General features: G+C 42.7%; 1 protein-coding gene across 1 annotated transcript in view; it reads left to right on the top strand.

The window, feature by feature from the left end:
- The window catches only part of FBN2 (fibrillin 2), a 261,369-nt gene that overhangs the window by 202,231 nt on the left and 38,947 nt on the right, over nucleotides 1-20,191 (top strand). The window contains exons 38-53 of the mRNA XM_035014042.1: nucleotides 607-675; nucleotides 1,090-1,215; nucleotides 3,347-3,472; nucleotides 4,277-4,429; nucleotides 6,896-6,964; nucleotides 7,837-7,962; nucleotides 8,155-8,280; nucleotides 8,742-8,867; nucleotides 10,637-10,753; nucleotides 13,459-13,587; nucleotides 14,032-14,151; nucleotides 16,923-17,048; nucleotides 17,719-17,871; nucleotides 18,645-18,710; nucleotides 19,017-19,142; nucleotides 19,716-19,835. Of these exons, the coding sequence (XP_034869933.1) occupies nucleotides 607-675; nucleotides 1,090-1,215; nucleotides 3,347-3,472; nucleotides 4,277-4,429; nucleotides 6,896-6,964; nucleotides 7,837-7,962; nucleotides 8,155-8,280; nucleotides 8,742-8,867; nucleotides 10,637-10,753; nucleotides 13,459-13,587; nucleotides 14,032-14,151; nucleotides 16,923-17,048; nucleotides 17,719-17,871; nucleotides 18,645-18,710; nucleotides 19,017-19,142; nucleotides 19,716-19,835 (1,878 nt within the window). The remainder of the gene's footprint in view (nucleotides 1-606; nucleotides 676-1,089; nucleotides 1,216-3,346; nucleotides 3,473-4,276; nucleotides 4,430-6,895; nucleotides 6,965-7,836; nucleotides 7,963-8,154; nucleotides 8,281-8,741; nucleotides 8,868-10,636; nucleotides 10,754-13,458; nucleotides 13,588-14,031; nucleotides 14,152-16,922; nucleotides 17,049-17,718; nucleotides 17,872-18,644; nucleotides 18,711-19,016; nucleotides 19,143-19,715; nucleotides 19,836-20,191) is intronic.

Genomic DNA, 20,191 nt, shown 5'->3' with positions numbered 1-20,191 from the left:
GAGAGTGTTTGATAGGAAAGGAATTGGAAATGCTCTCATCTGATTGTTTTCCATGATACGATTAAAAAACAAACAAACAAACGATCAAACAAAAAAAACCACACACCACGATTGCTAACCCCAGTCCAGCGTGAATGGTGATGTTGTCAGTCCTCCTTGGGATCACAAATAAAGACCACTCCTGGGTCTTCTCAGGGATTGTTGTAGTTCAGGTTCATAGATGGGTTGTTCTCCTCAAGTCGGTCGTATTTTGTCTGCAGCTGAAACGTGCGTTCTGATACAGACACAGATGAAACTTTGGAATGGTTGAGTCTGTTTTTATTTACTAGCCAAAAAAGTTGTGATCTACATTGTCTGCTTTTGAAGCGTTTTTCTTTAATCAAAAACAAATGGTTTTGGTTATTCTGTTGTGTGTGTAATTTGTGAAGTAGTGACCTTACTTCCAGTAAAACGTAATATACACTTAAGTGTATTTGAAAGGGCGCTAGAGAATGCAGTTCACTCCTCTTAGATTGTGTTTTGAGTCTGGCAGCTGTAAGACGCTTCTTCCTTGCCTCTGCCCCTTTGACACTGGTGTTAAATCTCTTCTCTCTCGTTGTTTTGTAGCTGAGTATTATACCCTGTGTCCCGGAGGTGAGGGCTTCAGACCCAACCCCATCACAATCATCTTAGAAGGTGAGTGTACCTCTAATTGTCACCCAGACTTAAACAAGAGAAAGAGAAAAGCTGGTAGGAAAGTTAGCGTGGAGCAATCTAAACAAGATGATTTTGCAAAATGACAATGGGACAGCCAGTTACCAGGATGCTGAATAACCACTTGTAACTCGGTAAGATAGGACCCATGATGGTGATCGGATGTCTGATTGCTCTGCAGAGAAACTCTCTGTACCGTCATCCCCAGCCACGTTAATCACTCTTCTTGGATTTTAGCAAATTTGCATGACAAAGCAAAAAAAAAATCCATGGTCAGAAGAAACCCAGGGCATAGAAGTCTGCGGGTCGCACAGCACACATTGGAGGGGGCTGTAAGAGTAACCCTGGTCTTTGATGGTGGTACTTGCTGTGAGTGAGCCGTCTCTCCTTCCGCAGATATCGATGAATGCCAGGAGTTACCGGGTCTCTGCCAGGGCGGAAACTGCATCAACACTTTCGGAAGCTTCCAGTGCGAGTGCCCACAGGGCTATTACCTCAGCGAGGAAACCCGCATCTGTGAAGGCGAGCTTCATGGACACCTTCGAGTCGTTAGCTCTCTTTAGAACACAGTTACCGTCAGGCCTGGAGAAGATTCTTTCAAAGGATCTGTTAGCCTGGTTCATAGCTTTTACCTTATCCTATCCATGCTGCTCAGTTGTACGGTGATAGATAAATTAATTTACAGCATAACTGCTGTAATTGACTATAATTTTTCTCTGAGTGCATGGGTTGATTATAAATGGGGAAAGCTGGATTAGTGTGAAAACATCAGTATCAAACAAGTTAGTAGTTCAAATATGGATAAGAGTTCTGTTTTACCTACGGAAAATAGGTAAACTGGAATGCAACGATTAAGTTACCGTTTTCCAGTAATTTTTAAATGTCAGGAGGCATCGTGTGAAGACGTTCAAAGATGATGCTGTTGCCTTTCTTGCTTCCATCCCCTCGCTTCTCCCTGTCTCCCCACTAGATGGGGAGCTTCTTGATGCAAGGCCCACATCTTAGTCATCTTTCTAGCTGTGAGTTCTAACTTAAGAGTCGTGGTGTTTATTTTTGGAATCAATGAACAAGTGTTTCTAAAAATGAACATTAAATGTGTTACTATAATTATTTCCATTATAACCTTCCCTTTGGAACACATTACATAAGTGTTTCTAGAAGAAATACGGCTTAATAAGGAGAATAAGCAGCAGCTGTGCTCCTTCTAGAATCCCCGAATGGCCGCTCATTGAAGGGAGCTATCCAGAGAAAGGCTTTCCTCAGGATCAGACCTGTAACTGCAGGGAACAAACTGATGGTTCCCAGAGGGGGGAAGTAGCACGATGGGTGAAGGGGCGTTCCGGTTACCGAATGAAGAGGCCGCGGAATAAAAGGTACAGCGTAAGGAATACAATCACCGATACCGTAATAGCGATGGAACGGGGCAGACGGTAGCTACACTTACGGAGAGCACAGCATAAGGTATAAACTTGTCCGATCACTAAGTTGTGGAGCCGAAACTAATGTGACCATGTACGTCAGCTCTTCCCAAATTGACAAAAAAGATAAAGGCTTTCCTAACTGCCTTCCGTTTAAAGTCGGCATTAAGCTTTAGTTTAAATGACAGAAGAGGACAGCAAGCGTTAAAGCACTTCCGTCGGAAGAATGTGAAATTTCAACTAAAATAATATATGGGTGCCTTTCATATTATTTTTGCCACTTCAGGAAAAAATTTCTTTTGGTCACCTGTATTTTTGAATATTGTTTTTTTTTTCTCTCTCTCTTTTAAAGAAAGACTTTTTTGAATATTGGCTTTTTTTTTTCTCTTTTAAAGAAAGACTTTTTTTTTTTTAAGATTTTATTTATTTATTTGACAGAGAAAGACACAGCGAGAGAGGGAACACAAACGGGGAGTGGGAGAGGGAGAAGCAGACTCCCCGCCGAGCAGGGAGCCCGATGCGGGACTCGATCCCGGGACTCCAGGATCACGAACTGAGCCGAAGGCAGTCGCTTAACCAACTGAGCCACCCAGGCGCCCAAAGAAAGACTTTTTTGAATATTGGCTTTTTTTTTTTTCTCTTTTAAAAAAAGACTTTACACTTTGTGTCATGTAAATGCATCTTTTGAGGTCTTTTCTGTAGAGCTGCTTTAAATTCTAATTTTTTTTTAAAATATGGATTTGGGGAATCAGCCATATGTTTTTTTTTTTGATTTTATTTATTTATTTGAAGAGAGAGACACAGCGAGAGAGGGAACACAAGCAGGGGGAGTGGGAAGGGAGAAGTAGGCTTCCCGCTAAGCAGGGAGCCCGACGCGGAGCTCGATCCCAGGACCCTGAGATCATGACCTGAGCCGAAGGCAGTCGCTTAACCGACTGAGCCACCCAGGCGCCCCGAGACTTCTTTTTTTTTTAAGATTTTATTTATTTGAGAGAGAGAAAGAGAGCAGAAGCAGGGGGAGCGGCAGGCAGAGGAAGAGGGAGAAGCAGGCCCCCCGCCGAGCAGGGAGCCCGACGCGGGGCTCGATCCCAGGACCCCGGGATCATGACCTGAGCCGAAGGCAGACACTCAACGACTGAGCCACCCAGGCACCCCAGTTTTGTTTAGTAGCTTAAATCACATGAATTCATGGAACGGTAGCTTTATGACTTAACGGGTATCCTTGCCTGTTGTAGATATCGATGAGTGTTTCGCGCACCCCGGAGTGTGCGGGCCTGGGACGTGCTACAACACCCTGGGAAATTATACCTGCATCTGCCCGCCCGAGTACATGCAGGTCAACGGAGGCCACAACTGCATGGGTACGTGAGGCCTGGGACGGGGATGACGTCACGCCCTTGGGCACTCGGACACTTGTGTCTCAGGACGATTGTTCAGAAAATTTGGAAATTAAGTGTTTATGAATGATAAAGCATTTCACAGGCTGACAGACTTCTGGCTCTGCATCATTTTTTTTTAAAGATTTTATTTATTTGACAGAGATACAGCGAGAGAGGGAACACAAGCAGGGGGAGTGGGAGAGGGAGAAGCAGGCTTCCCGTGGAGCAGGGAGCCCAATGCGGGGCTCGATCCCAGGACCCTGGGATCATGACCTGAGCCAAAGGCAGCCGCTTAACGACTGAGCCACCCAGGCGCCCCGGCTCTGCATCATTTTTTTTTGAACTCTGAATATATAGTTCCATGGTCAAAAGCCTGAGTGTGAGATACAAAGTGTCTCATCAAACGTGACACTTAACCTATTCCTAAATAATTTGTGTTTCCCACTCACGGCAGGGGAACATTATTTTGCAGATAAGAGAACGTTGAAAATTAATATGCATTACTTTAAAAATTAAATCAGTGCCTTTGAGTAGAGAAACAAGTTCCCGTTAATTTTGTTTGCCAAGAAAATTACAGATGGAAACCCCTTATCCGAAAACGGGAGAGATCGAGGTTAATCTACACATGATTTATGTTCAGCTTAAAGGATTATTTTAAGACACCTCCAAGTGGCCAAGAAGTATTTTGGAGTTATTAATCAAGAAAACTGGGTGTCTCCCAGTGCATGGACTTCATTAGTAGCTGCTTCCTGCTCTGATTGGTTGGCTTGTTTTTCCGTTATGTAGACATGAGAAAAAGCTTTTGCTACCGAAGCTATAACGGAACCACTTGTGAGAACGAATTGCCTTTCAATGTGACAAAGAGGATGTGTTGCTGCACGTACAACGTTGGCAAAGCCTGGAACAAACCATGTGAGCCGTGCCCAACCCCAGGAACAGGTAAGCACACGGCCATGCTTCTGCTGCAGGCTGAGCTGGTGACACGTATATGTGACAGTTGAGTAAAAGCAAATGTGTGCTAAAACCAGACATGTTCAGTTCTGAGAATAGCCAAGGGCGTCGTATGACTCCATTTCCCACGTGGCCCTTTCTGGGATTCAGATACTAATTTCTGAGCTATCTTTCGAGGAGGCATCAGGATCCTGAAAATAAGCCCCACTGCTAAAAAGCGAACGTTTAGAACGTTATTTTATAGTTTGCTGGTGAACTACTCAGTTATTCAGTGAGCAAATATTTACTGAGCAACTGTCGTGTGTCACTGTGCTCGACTTGGAAGGTGTCATATTTTGGTTTAAAACCTGTGGTAATTTCAAGTCCATCAAATTCAGTAAGTATTGTTTTAGTTTCAGTCTTGAAAAATACACACAAAAGAATGGATTTGATGAGCAGACTTTAACATGAAAGCAGCCTATTGCCAACATGTTTCTTAGACATCCTTTTTCCCCAAACTTACCTGAAATTTTTAGGCAGAAAATAGAACTGGTCTGTACATGGTAAAATTTTTCTCACAAGCACAGATTCTTTTGAAAGAAAAACTAAAAGATAATAGCTATGAGAACAGAAAAATAAATGTCTTAAAATTGTTGCCTGGGGGCGCCTGCGTGGCTCAGTTGGTTAAGCGACTGCCTTCGGCTCAGGTCATGATCCTGGAGTCCCAGGATCGAGTCCCGCATCGGGCTCCCTGCTCAGCGGGGAGTCTGCTTCTCCCTCTGACCCTCCCCCCTCTCGTGCTCTCTGTCTCTCATTCTCTCTCAAATAAATAAATAAAATCTTTAAAAAAAAAAAAAATTGTTGCCTGTTCAGGTTCATTTATGATGTGGAAAGTTACTTTCAGTAGTTGTAGATCCTAAGCGTTGCACCAATCGGACAAATGAGAAACAATGATTATGCATTTGTTGCCAGATATTGCTTAGGTTACACGTATTCAGACGTGATGATATAATTAATGCGGTAATGAAATGAAAATACGGAGAAAGATGAAAAGTGACCTATGGAGCCTTTCTCGGTGGCTCTAAGTCAGTAGACAAATGGATGTTCTTAACTAACTTGCCATAGTTGTGCTTCGAAAAAACGAATGGAAACATTTTTACAATTCTCTAATTTAAAAACTCCCATCAGTTAGAAGTTGAAGATCAGTGGGTTAGGGAACTAAATATCACTTTTTCTTTTGTTTTTATTGATTTTAGAGAGAGGGAGGAGGGGAAGAGAGAGAGAGAGCATGAGTGGGGGAAGGGTCAGAGGGAGAGAAGCAGACTCCGTGCTGAGCAGGGAGCCCGATGTGGGGCTTGATCCTGTGACCCCGAGACCATGACATGAGCCAGAATTGAGAGTTGGACACTTAACTGACTGAGCCACCCAGGCGCCCCTAAATATCACTTTTTGTAAGAGGAAGTAAAGGGCTTAGGTGTAAGAGGACAGGTTTGTATTTATATTGAAGTTCTGCCACTTACCTGACCTTATGTAGATGATTTCTCCTTTCTGAAACTGATTCCTCGTATATAGAGTAGAGATAACAAGTTAAAAATGACAGTAACTAGTTCATATGGTTATATAGTAAATGAGAGGATGCATATAAATTACAATTTATGCATTACCAGGCTATTAGAAACTACTGAACTGAGCATCTGTTGTGTGTCTCTGTCTATGTTGTGGATGCTCAGTGAGCTTCGGTGGATGAAGTATGCAGAGCCCCTCCCTGATAGCACATCCCATCTGGTCTACACTCTGTTTTACCTAACACTGTATTCAGGAGTTTTATTCGTGTGTCGCCATGGGCATCAGAAGCAATCTGCTTCTTAAAAAATGAGAATTCTCTTAAATTTCTGTAGTTTGGTGAATTTACGTGATAGGCGTTAACTGTTAATAGTCTCTCTGTTTTATACTATGATGCATTGTTTCTGATGCCTCAGATTTCACATTCCAACAAAATAGACATTTATGTGTAAAAAGATGAGACAAAATTCATGTCTCATTCATTAGTCATTGTTCATCTGTTTCACACTACAACAACTGTTTTTGCACACTTGTGTCTTTGTGCAATTTGTAATCCTTTTTTAAATTTGTACTCTAACCTGGCTTTTCAATGTATATAAACTGGATCATTATTAAAGATCTGCATATCCAAAGAACAAAAGAATTTAAATGCCTACAGTGGATATTTTGAATCTTGTAATGATTTACTTCTAATGTAAGAGCATTAAAAAGTTAATGATGATAATAATGGTAAAGAATGCCTAGAATCTACTTCTGGCAGAAGCTGGTACTGTTATCAAATAAATACAACTGAAATTAAAATATCTGGTTGTAAGTAATATAAAACATATTTGTCAGCACAAGTATGTAAAATGTTGCTTGAAAGGAGTTTGAGAATTTTAAGAGTGCATTTGCTTTGTTTATATTTTAAAGCTGACTTTAAAACCATATGTGGAAATATCCCTGGATTCACCTTTGACATTCACACCGGAAAAGCTGTTGGTAAGTTTTTCCAGGTTATGTTTATTTTAATACATATAGGTAGCATTGTATAAGAGTTTCTTTGGTGTTTTTAAAGCTTAAAGTGCCATAAAATGAAATAATCTGGATTCTGATCTAATATAGTCAGACAAGAAAGAACTAACACATTTATAGACTCTACCCAAGTGTTAATAAGGGTATTACCCTGTCAGCATAATTTGGTGATTGGGTTATGATAGTTGTAGGACTATCTCAAGATTTCGTACATATCAAGCTAAAACCTTCATTTTCCTTCTCATGAATATTGTATGACATGACTCTCAATAATCCACTTTTATTGTACCCTTCAGTTGCTCTTTTTGTAACTATATGTTTTCATTTTGGGTGTATTTTTGTAGTATCCCTTTCCTACTGATCTACTTAGGAATTTGCAGAATTATTAATTATACTAATCATTTTCTCCTGAATGTACTTTCTACTGTTCATTCTACTTTTCTTCCTCAAAGATTAAGTAAGCAATATAATTTTAAGTCTCCATGATCAATGCATCTGTAACAAAGTACATAAAAATAAGAAGACTTAGCTTTCCTCCTTGGATGAGGAGTAGCAGTTAGGGGAGCCTGAAACATCACTTGAAGAGAAAGCTTGATTCTCTAGGAAGTTTATTTGCTACGTTGCTACATTGACACTAAAATTAATATACTAAAATTGGTGTATTTGATCCATTCAAAGGAAAGTAGTCTCTCTCACGGCCTATGTGCCACTCGGGAATTTATTTTTGTGATGCTGAGTGGGTGTTCTCCCTCCAGCATACACGTAGCGTTGTCCGAGGTCTTTATGGTAAATCCGTGAAGCAGAACTGCATCTATGTGACCGAATCTGTTCCCTTTTAGACATTGATGAGTGTAAAGAGATCCCAGGCATTTGTGCAAACGGCGTGTGCATCAACCAGATTGGCAGCTTCCGTTGTGAATGCCCCACGGGGTTCAGTTACAACGACCTGCTCCTGGTCTGTGAAGGTAATCTGAATGATGCGTGACCCCCAGCCAGACGAGTTCGGTGGACACACCGGGCTTGTAGCCGGTCTCCTGACTCGTACGGCGTCTTCTGCAGTACTGAGCAGTATGGAGGAGCGGGTCACCACGCGGGTGAAGCGAAGGTAATACTGATGCAATAAGGAGATCCTTACAGTGGCCGTGTTGCTCTTGCAGACATTGATGAATGCAGCAATGGTGACAGTCTGTGTCAGCGGCACGCGGACTGCCTCAACAGCCCGGGCAGCTACCGCTGTGAGTGTGCGGCAGGCTTCAAGCTCTCCCCCAACGGAGCCTGCGTAGGTGAGAGGCCGCGCGCCGCCTTCTGCCCACCCCTCCACCAAGCAGCTGGCCATGCTTTCCTATCAGAACCTGTTTGCAGAGAGAATTTTGGCAAGATAAGCAAATCTTTTCATTCCTATTGAAACCATTCCACCACATATTTTAGACTTAATTTGTTAGGACAAAAAAAAAGAAAGAAAGAAAGAAAGAAATCCCTTCAGTGGATTCTCCTAGGATGAGACCCAAAATAAAATAGTATCTTTGAGATACCAATCAGCGTAGAAAAATGGACTAATTTTTTTTTTTTTTTTTGAGTCTTGGATATTTTCAAGCCTCTCTTCTTTTGATTCAGCTGTTGTTATGGTTCGTTTTCAGGATGTCTGGAATAATTAAGAGCAGGTTCTAGAAACAGGCCTGTGAAAAAAATGAAGGAATCTTCATAAAAATCAGTTATGTGTAACGTGTTTTATTTTTTGTTTTAGATCGCAACGAATGTTTAGAAATTCCTAATGTTTGCAGTCATGGGCTGTGTGTTGATTTGCAAGGAAGTTACCAGTGCATCTGCCACAACGGCTTTAAGGCATCGCAGGACCAGACTATGTGCATGGGTAAGCGGGAGGACGTTAGTCCGGGAGTGCGGCGAACTGAGGCTCCCAGGGGGCTTACGGGTCGGCCACTTGGGGTGACTAACTCCGGTGTCTCTTGTCACAAACCGTCTCGCTACAAGTGAGCTCTGTTAAACTGTTCATGCCTTTATTCACTGTAAAATTTTCGAGCACGGACACACCACAATATGTTCTTTGGTTCACTGTTCACAGCCTTTTTGCTCAGATGCCTTCCACATGCTTCTCATGCACTCTGGGACCCTCAGAGTTCTGTGGAAGTCACCACAGTCACCAGCTGTCCTTTCCCCTTCTCTGTTCCCACTCGAGAAAACCTTTCCAGCCACAAGCATGCCAGGGAGTAGTAGTAGTAAGAGCAACAGTATTGGAATAAATGTATAGACACACACGTACGTACATTTATACATTTTTTCCTCAAATCATTGAATCCGTGGGACTTACCGGCTGCTTTTGTGTTTTAACTCTTCAAAGCATGTTTAGAGGCAAATGTAGCAAAACTCTTTAAAATCTCCCAGTAGCTCATGTAATGGTTAGCTGAGCAGTGATAGTGTTCGGTAGTGATAGTGTTCCGTAAGTACTTGCTGAGCTGACACATGAGGGGTTTTCAAAGGGGCTGGCCACCGTGGAGCCCAGCCTTGGAACTCAGCGTAACTCCTTCAGTCTGATGTCAACCACAGTATGTATCTTGGCCAAAAGAATTCTCCATGCATTGCACTTGAAAGAGGAAAATTAAATTTGAAACCTGGCTATTTATAATTAACATATCCTCAGTTTAGAAAAAGCTGAACTTGTGCATCTACTGTTTTGGTGTTGAAGATACTACCTGTATGAACAGTAAAGTCAGATTTCAGTACTACAGGGCTAGTTTCCTTTATGACCTATCCGTACCACCAGGACCACCTAGAGAACTCTTCATCTACTGCCTCCTCCTAAGAGTTCCCCTATGGACTTCAGCCATGGTGGTGGGGAAAACTCTAGGGGATGCTTGTACAAAAGACAAATAGAGGATCTAGTCCTCTTTGCATGAACTTTCTGAGAATGTCCTGGCTGTATTCTGTGAGAGAGAGAACACGATTTGCTAAAAAATATTTGAGATTTGATTCAGAAATTCATATGGAGAAAACATGCCCTCGATCCTAATAATTCACTCATAAAAAGCAGTGAAACTCCTTGATAATACGTTTCTTAAACAAAGCTTTCTTCCTAAGGAACAGTACCCTTGTTTGCGTCGAAGGAGAGTTCTAATGGCCTAGAATTCATTGTCTGGGGAATCTGTTCTATGAGGAGGACCTTTCTGAACGTATTTTTAATTCCATTTTTTGAAGGCTAACAATACTGAGTTCTAGTAGACTTCTTCAACTTGGATTCTCTTCATAAAATTTAGGAAACTAAAATTTGCCTTTGTTGTGCTGATCAAATTAAGTTGTGCACATTTCTGAGGGCACGGTGTTGATAATGCTTGAATAGAACAAATTGTTTAGTGTTTCAAATGATTGGTTTCCTTACAGCTGACAAGCAAACCCATTCATTAAAACATCTGCACTAAGGGAATGCTTGCTTAGCTGAGCTCTGAGTATTATATGAACCTGTAAGCAGGTCACTCAGCAGCACTTTGTCATATAATTTTAGAGTTTTCTCTATTGCATGCTCATTTTCCTGAAATAAATGCAGGTTCGGAAGTACTGAATGAGGAAAATCTAAGTGTGTTTTTCGAGTTGAAAATTGAATTCCTTAGAGCCACTGTTTCTTTGTAGATGTCGATGAGTGTGAGCGGCATCCGTGTGGAAATGGAACTTGTAAAAACACGGTTGGATCCTATAACTGTCTCTGCTACCCAGGGTTTGAACTCACTCATAATAACGATTGCCTGGGTAAGTACTCCGTCCTCTGGGGCTACTATTTCATGTTCACACAGGGTCCTGAAATCAGGAATATAACCAAAGAGTAAATGAAATGTTTTCACCGTTAAAAAACAAATAGGTGCGGGCGCCTGGGTGGCTCAGTTGGTTAAGCGACTGCCTTCGGCTCAGGTCATGATCCTGGAGTCCCGGGATCGAGTCCCGCATCGGGCTCCCTGCTCAGCAGGGGGTCTGCTTCTCCCTCTGACCTTCCCGCCTCTCATGTGTTCTCTCTCTCTCTCATTCTCTCTCTTTCAAATAAATAAATAAAAAATCTTAAAAAAAAAATACTATGAATGGGGCGCCTGGGTGGCTCAGTTGGTTAAGCGACTGCCTTCGGCTCAGGTCATGATCCTGGAGTCCCGGGATCGAGTCCCATATCAGGCTCCTTGCTCAGCAGGGGGTCTGCTTCTCCCTCTGACCTTCCCGCCTCTCATGTGCTCTCTCTCTCTCTCATTCTCTCTCTTTCAAATAAATAAATAAATAATCTTAAAAAAAAATACTATGAATGGGGCGCCTGGGTGGCTCAGTTGGTTAAGCGACTGCCTTCGGCTCAGGTCATGATCCTGGAGTCCCGGGATCGAGTCCCGCATCGGGCTCCCTGCTCAGCAGGGAGTCTGCTTCTCCCTCTGCCCTCTTCCCTCTCGTGCTCTCTGTCTCTCATTCTCTCATGAATAAATAAATAAAATCTTTAAAAAAAAAAAAAAACAAATAGGTGCTGAAAGATACATAATAACATTGGCTAATTTCCAGTTAACTAAAGCGGTAGTACTGGTTTAAATAATCACAAGACCGTCTGCTGTGTCGAGTGCGTCTGTCAATCAGCCAGTCGATGCACGGGAAAGGGCATGCAGTTGATAGCAAGCCTGCTGGGAGTGCTCTACGGTTTAGGGTGGTTTTTACCCCGTAAGTGGGATGACAGCTAGACCTGTCATTGTTTCAGTGCTTTTTCCAGTGTTTCAAATAATGCATTCTTGATTTATAGTCAAATACTGACAGAGTCTCCAACTTAAAAACATGCTGCATCTTGAAACTTCATTTTCTGTCAGCCTTTGAAACAGGGATGTCGTTTCCCACACAAAGGGGTGGGGGGTGGGGGCTGGGTCTCCACATGAGCCCTCAGAAACCTGTTTGATTTCAATTTTGAACAACCATAAATTTTCAGGGGAAAATGGAAGTGTCTCCTATGCATGGTACAGGATTGTATCATTTGCCCCTAAACAGCAATGATTAAAACGAGAATTAATAGTGAGTAAGGGAGGTTCCTTAAGTCGGTGGAGAACAGGGCAAGAGGAAGGACAAACAAATGCTGAGCATGTGTCTTGTTTACCATTCGCGAGACACCGTGCTGGTGTTTCGCAGTCAGCATCTCTTCACGCGCACGGTCCTGTAAGGTATGGGACAGCAACGCCGACTCTCGACCGTTACGGGATCCGTGTGGCTCAAACCCACCTCTGACCTCCAGTTTACCAGAACATGCTCCTCTCAGTTTTGTCTTTTTTTTTTTTTTTTTAATTTATTTATTTGAGAGAGAGAGAATGAGAGCGAGCACATGAGAGGGGGGAGGGTCAGAGGGAGAAGCAGACTCCCTGCCGAGCAGGGAGCCCGATGCGGGACTCAATCCCGGGACTCCAGGATCATGACCTGAGCCGAAGGCAGTCGCCCAACCAACTGAGCCACCCAGGCGCCCAGTTTTGTCTTTTGTTTGTTTGTTTGTTTTTGTATTTATTTTGTTTGTTTGTGTATTTGAGAGAGTGCATGCCCAGACATGTGCGCACGCATCTGTGAGTCAGGGGAGAGCGGAGGGAGAGAGAGCATCTCAAGCGAACTCTGTGCTGAGCACGGAGTCCGATGCTGGGCTCGATCTCACGACCCTGAGATCCTGACCTGAGCTGAAATCAAGAGTCAGACGCTTAACCAACTGAGCCACCCAAGCAACCCCGTTTTTTGTTTTTTTTTTTTTTCTTTTTCCGGATTCTGTCACTGAAAAAATTTAGAGCTAACTGGACATTTTTTTCAACTACCACCTTCTTACCTATAGTTCCTAAGACCCTTTGAATAAACAGGGAGAACTAAAGACACCAATAGGGCTCTGATCCAAACACATCCTTCAAAAACCTGCAGTAATTAATAGAGTAATTACTCCAAAGCAGTCAGCCCTAAGTTTCACTGAAACTTAAGATTTTTTTCTTTCACATTCTGTATTTTGTCAGCAAAATGTATGTTAGCAGTTCTAGAATATTTTTAATATAATTGATTTTTCTATATTTAATATGCCCCATTATCTGTGCTTTGACTATAGTTAGCTTATCTCCAGGTATAATCATCTGCAAACTAGGCCATCAGGTTAAGCCTGTACATTTTCTGGTCTCCAAGGAAAGAAATATTTTTCATTTGAAAAGAATGGAGAGCTTCGCTATAAGCCTTCAGTTTTTTATCTGGCTCTAAATTTGAGTTCTATTCATATCAAAATTTGGGGTTGAAATATAGTGGGGATCTCTCTGACCTTACTGGTCACTCAGTGCTTCCACTAGGAGTTTTTTTTCTCTGCGTTGATGAAGATTGTAATGAAGCATATTTGTAAATGTGGGCCTGTGAATATGTTTTTACGCTGCAACATGTAACACGATACATGTGTAAAGGCTGTCTCTGAAAAGCTCATTCCCGTTTGCTTACAGATATAGATGAGTGCAGCTCCTTCTTTGGTCAGGTGTGCAGAAATGGACGGTGTTTCAATGAAATCGGCTCCTTCAAGTGTTTATGTAATGAAGGTTATGAACTCACTCCAGATGGCAAGAATTGTATAGGTAACTATCTACACAGTAGACAGTCTATGTGTCGTTTTGTTAAATAATGATGTGACTCCCCAACCCCACCTCCACACACACACACTTGGAACCTCTCTCACACTTCGTTTGATCATCTAATTACTTGACCAAAATAAGATACCATGGGAAATACGGGTATAAGGAATACACCAACAATTGGGAATGACTTGTCCGAAATGCTTTTATTGGAAGAGAGCTTGGGGCTCTCCATGTCACCATAAAAGGAGACAAAGGAAACAAATCAGAAAAATCAGCCTCTTGCCAAATGAGTGATACCCAAGATGTCAAAAGAGTATCTCAGGGCATATTTGTCCATAGTGACCTGACAGATCAGAGAGACCCAAGTTGAATTCATGTTAACATCATTTGGCAACAGTTACCTGATAGTTAAGTCATTTTTTTTTCTCTTGTTTCTCTTTAAAGATACTAACGAATGTGTCGCTCTCCCTGGCTCTTGTTCTCCTGGTACCTGTCAGAATTTGGAGGGGTCCTTCAGATGCATCTGTCCCCCGGGGTATGAAGTGAAAAGCGAGAACTGCATTGGTAAGGTTAACACTTGTTCTGAGGTCCACGAGCTGTCGGCCTAAGACCCAGGCCAGACCCTATGGAAGGATACTATATCCAAACCACTGCAGGCAGCCTGACCCACGGAGTTAAACACAGAGCTACCTACAGCTGCTTCCCTGAACCATAAGAATCGATTTGAAGGTGTAGTGGTGGGAACAAAGCACTTAGGGACGTGGGGTTTTTCATTAACAGAAATGTTATAGCAGTCAAAGAATTTTCAGTGCACTCTAATCTTTTTTCCAAATGTCAGCAGAGACTTTCTACTGAATTTAAAGAAAGTCTACAAAAATTGTAATCTTTGGCAACCAATTTTAAAACAGCTATTAAAGGTGTCTAGAGTCTTAGAAATGTGGAGCAGAAAATCTCGACTATGCTGTTGAGACTTTTTTTTTTCCTTGGGAAGGCCTCATGTCAAAACAGAAAATATTAATCCATTTGTCATAACAGATGTTTTTCTGCTGAAACTCCTCCAGCATTCAAGAACACTGTAACCACATCAAAAGTGGGTCCCAGAATTGCCTGGTGAGCATGATGAAGGCCGACCTTTTTACAGTTACTTAATTTCACTTTTATACAAATTATTTTTTACAGTCTTGTTGAAATTCAGAAGCACCATCTTAGTGTGGTTCTTCTAACATGAAATGATTGCTGAGGGGTTTTTTGCCTTCGAGTTATCCAATTAAAAAATAAATCTATGTAGTTCTACTAGTAGTTCACTTTCCAGGGACTCTGATAGACAGACGTGAGGGAGACAGTTTACTTCATCAAATTTAATTATTCTTCAGACCATGTGATTTCATATAATGGGTACCCCACATCATTCCAGTTTGGTCTTTATATCTTTTCCCTTTCTTGATCTCTATAGTGAGTGCTCTGTAAAACTGTTTTTAATCCTTAAAAAATAGTAAAGACTAGACACATCTTAATAACAACTTTCTTAAAAAGTAAAAGATCCTTTCTTTCATTTCCTTAATTCCATATTTAATCTCAGTTCTTCTTTATCCCTATAGTCACCCCTTTATAAAACAATGACCATAGCAGGGTGTCAGCCATTAGAAGGGAAAAGAAATACATGCACTTCTCTGGGTCAGAAAGGCTCAGCTACCTTTTCTCTTAGTGAAAAAAAAAAAATCTGTGATTCAGTAGCCTTTTATTCAACTGCAGAAGTATTTTTTTCCTTATCCATCATTAGCAACCCTCCTATTTTGCATCTCTGAAAAAAAAAAAAAAATGATCTTTACTTAACCTCGCTATAAGACTATTTTCTTCAGGCTACAATCTTTTCTACCAATTTTACCCAGATGAAATGATTCCTAACACGACTGTAAACCCACTTACACAAACCTACGCATATCACACATGTATACACACACAGACACACACACACAAATTCATTACACCTTTCAGCGTGCGTCACAGTGAATGATTGGTACCTTTTAGGTGCTGGGAATACAAAAAGATAGAGTCCGTGCCTTTAGGTAACCCACTGCATAAAAGAAAAGACCTATTTTGTAAGTAAAGGTGCCTTGCAATCCAGTGTGATGGATGCCAGGCCAGGGGGGTCAGGCTGTGGGAGCACAGGCTGGGGCTGTGGTGATGGTGGTAGAACTACGGCAGGTCAAGGCAGCTCATCACAAAGGACGGGTGACATTGGAGGTGGCCCCTAAGTGTTGGACAGGGAGTGACTAATCAAAGAAGGGGAGAGAACACCGGAGGCCACCGGGAAACACAGGCACCCAGGGTGTGCCAAGGGAGGGGCGGTGAGTGGGCGGCTCAGAAGACTGAACTCGGTCCTGCGGGCAGTGTGGAGCACGGCAGGGCTTCGGTTTGGTTTGGTTTTGACTTTTAAAGAAAGGGCCTGGTATGACTCACTAGAATTCTACGAATATAAATGGAGAATGTAGTATGTGCCTGACACCGCGCTAGGCTGAGCGGTGCAGCAGGGACCCGGACAGCTGTGTCCTTGTCCTCATGGAGCTGACTTTCTAATGTGGCCGGAACTGTGTAATGTTTCCTCACTGCGGTAAAATAACTCACTAAATAAGCACTTGCGATGAAAAAAATAAAAAGGCCGAGTATCACCGGTAAGGAATACTTACTTCTTTGAAGGAACCTTTCAAAGGGGTGAGGTGGGAACGATGAAATTCTCAAACCATGTCTGAGTCCCCCTGGTTCCGTAGGCACAGATCTTCAAGTAGATGTGTGTCTTAGCCTGGAGGCAGTGTGGGAGACGCCCCCGTCCGTTAGGAGATTTATGGGAATATTATTACGGGGACAGGTGAGGTTGAGTTTGAAAGCCCAGAGGAGGTAGAAGAGACAGGTCACATGCTGCCTGCATCTGGAGTCAGGGGGAGGAATAAAGCGGACTCTGGGATCTTAACCCGGATGGCAGAGAGGAGCATCAGAGGAGGAGACCCACTGAGGCTATGACACCTGTAGGATATTGAATTGGTCACATGTGATAAGCAGATGGGACATACACACACACCCGTAGGGATCAGGTGCCACGAGCTGGAGTTCTGCTTGGGTGTCTGGGCTGTATAGTTGATTGAAACTGGATATAATCTTTGAAGTGATAATAGTTTACTTTTAAAGGATAAGTTATACATACACGTTATGTACTCTCGTTTCATATTAAATAATCAGTGGCTAGTGGTTTGTGGTAGTATGGACAAATTTATTTATTTTCAAAGACTGAACAGTGTATTAATTTGCTTAAAGCAATATGTTCTCCTGCTCTTATCCAGATATAAATGAATGTGACGAAGATCCCAACATCTGTCTTTTTGGTTCCTGCACCAATACTCCTGGGGGCTTCCAGTGCATCTGCCCCCCCGGCTTTGTACTGTCTGATAATGGACGCAGATGCTTTGGTAAGCTTTGGAATGGCTTCTCTGTCATCATTTGCTCTTAGGAACTTCACAGCTAGACCGTAAACCCTCATGCGAATGTAGGTCACTACAAAGTACATGTCTATGGCAAATACGTCTAAGTTAAAAATATAGGTCTCAAAACCATACGTGCCAGACACTTTTAAGGTACTTTGAATTTTTGGCTCTGTTTCCACATTTTTTTTAATGTCATACTAAAAATTACTATTTTTATTCACTTATTATTATTGCTTCACTGTTGCATTTGTTGTTGGTATAGTTTTTCTCTTTTTTTTTGTACACTAGTATATGAGTTGCTTTTAATGTGAATGGTTTTACTGAAAGTTATGTGGAATGTTTTTATTAGGCTATCATGTAACAGTGGAAGAAGAGCTATGGAAATCATTTTAACACTGAGCATCATTTCTCAGGTTTCCTAGGGACGTTATAAAAACATTTTAAACATTTTGAACAATTACGTCAAATTTGATAGACAGGTCAGTGTAAGTTGGCATGTGAAATCGGCCAGGGAGGTTTTCCAGACCTGTCTTTCAACTGCCAATCTAATCTGCATCCTGCGTTCAGCCCATGAGAAACGCTGCATCAGAAACCGTTATCTGCAGAGTACTCTGTGTTTTCACATGACCGGTAAGGAGGCCTGTTTCTTGACTAGATACCCGCCAGAGTTTCTGCTTCACGAACTTTGAAAACGGAAAGTGTTCTGTACCCAAAGCTTTCAACACCACCAAGGCCAAATGTTGCTGTAGTAAAATGCCAGGAGAGGGCTGGGGGGACCCCTGTGAGCTGTGCCCCAAAGATGACGAAGGTAAGAGTGGCTGGCCACTTGGTGCGGGTCTGGGAATGACTCTCAGTCACCTCAACCGTGTAACTGATGAGTATTTTGAAGGCAAAACTCCTCCCTCACGTCTGAACTGTGAAGTTCGCTGCGCACCCTCGTCCGAGAGACTCGTTCTCCACTTGGGTGTTCAGCATGTGTGAATGTGTGAGCCCAGCTAGCGTTCCCGCTACTTCATTCTCCCCCACCCCCCGAGGTTAGCAGTGCTTGCCTTCAAAGGAATGAATTTGAGAGGTGCGGGCCAGGAGATGCAAGGAGGGGGTGAAAATTATATTCCCCAACTGCTGCACGAGTCCCACGTGGGGATCAGACCACGGGCTGCCACTCTTAGAATCTTACATAAAAGGGTGAGGGGCTGAGTCAGCACAAGGGCCATTTGCAGGAGGAGACCAGGAGGCTCCCAGGTCTTGCGTTGGTGCAGCCGAGATGTAGGCTGCTTCCCAGCGGGCTCGGAACCAGCTTGGTCTCTAGGTCCGAGGTAGCCCCCGTGTGTCCGGGGCAGAGGGGGCTCTGGCCTCTCGGCCTTAAAGGAGCAAACAGACAGAACCAGAAGCCCTCAGTCGGCGGCACCCCGGAAGGCGCTGGGCAAGCTTGGGTGACCTGCTCTAAATAGGCTCAGTGTCGCTTTTGAAGGAAACCATAAAGATAGATAAGTCGGATTTCACGTATACCATTAATCAGTTCCGAAGGTCTCCGATAGCTGAGACTCTTCAGTAATGGGGAATTTGTATTCTTCTCTACAGTTGCCTTCCAGGACTTGTGTCCTTATGGCCACGGAACGGTTCCCAGTCTTCATGACACTCGTGAAGGTGTGGTTTGACGTATTTTATTCCTATAATCTTCATATAAATAAATCATTGTACATTTCTATAAATCATATTTTACTGTATAACATACAGTATATTTTAATGTATATATATATATACACAGCATTATATATCACGTGCATTATATTTATCATGAGACTACACTGTATACAAAATACAGTACATATTTATCTGGCAAAAGAAATGCGTACATGTCTTGTGAATTTTAAGTCTCTGTTGAATAGATACACACAGTTTCGACGTATCTTTTTTATATTGAGGAAGTTTATGTATAATTCTTTATTTTAGATGTCAATGAATGCCTTGAGAGTCCAGGCATTTGCTCAAATGGTCAGTGTATCAATACAGACGGGTCTTTTCGCTGTGAATGCCCAATGGGTTACAACCTGGATTACACTGGAGTGCGCTGTGTGGGTGAGTGCTGGCTCCACGTGACACACCTGGAAAGTTCTGTTCTAGTTCTCCTATTCCAGGCGCCCCGGGTGGTGGTAGGACTCACAGAGCCAGTATCAGGAGCTGGTAACGGCTTTTTCTTCTCCCATCTTGTATTTTCCAGTAGACCTGGTTTATGCGAATATGGAGAGAGTTGCCCAACCTCTGCCTTCAACCAAATGTACAAACTCTGGTGTGCCTAGCCTAGAGCTTTATTGTTGCCAAAACCAGTAATGGGAAAGAGGTCCATTTTAGGTCCCATTGACTTTCTGCAGCTGCTCTTGTAGCAGAAGACCACACCCCTCTGTGGGCTTGTGACTTTTAGGGAAAACATGGCTGTCTGGGGACTCAGAGCTTGGCACACTTGATCCTTGGGGCTCGTCTGCACTGAATCAGGGCTGGCCAGCCATTCAAGGCCAAGGAGGGTACAGAGTCAGGTGTGCCCTGTAAAGATCCTGGGAATGTGTGAGGGCCAGGCGGATATTCATGGGCATGCTCATATTAAACTAAAACTCTGCAGATTGTTGGGCACTTTTCTTACTCTTCTTTTCTCAGATACGGACGAATGTTCGATCGGCAATCCGTGTGGGAATGGTACATGCACCAATGTTATTGGGAGTTTTGAATGCAATTGCAATGAAGGCTTTGAGCCAGGGCCCATGATGAATTGCGAAGGCAAGTGATACTTTTCTTAAATATTATTTGTTCTTGATAATAGGAGAGGTTTTTTTAATGTCTCAGCTTTTACGTCTGTAGCTTTGATACTCTGCTGATGATTATATTCATCACAAATATCCTTTCCTTTTCCCCGGTGAGCAGTTACAGTCACTGCTTCAAAGCCCTTGCCTGATAGTTCCAGCATCTTGGTCACCTCAGAGTTGGCATCTGTGGTGGTGTTTTTCTCTTGATGTTGGCATCCCATTTTCTTGGCTCCTCAGCATGTTGGTTAATTTGGGGCTATACCATGGATGTTGTGAGTGTGATATCTTCTGGAATCAGTTGTATTACTTCGAAGAATGTTGATGCTTTTG

This window comes from Mirounga leonina, unplaced genomic scaffold (assembly GCF_011800145.1).
Source record: "Mirounga leonina isolate KUSES-001 unplaced genomic scaffold, KU_Mleo_1.0 Mir_168, whole genome shotgun sequence".
NCBI classification, from domain to species: domain Eukaryota; kingdom Metazoa; phylum Chordata; class Mammalia; order Carnivora; family Phocidae; genus Mirounga; species Mirounga leonina.
The sequence above is the reverse complement of the archived record's forward strand: the minus strand, read 5'-3'. Positions and strand labels throughout refer to the sequence as shown.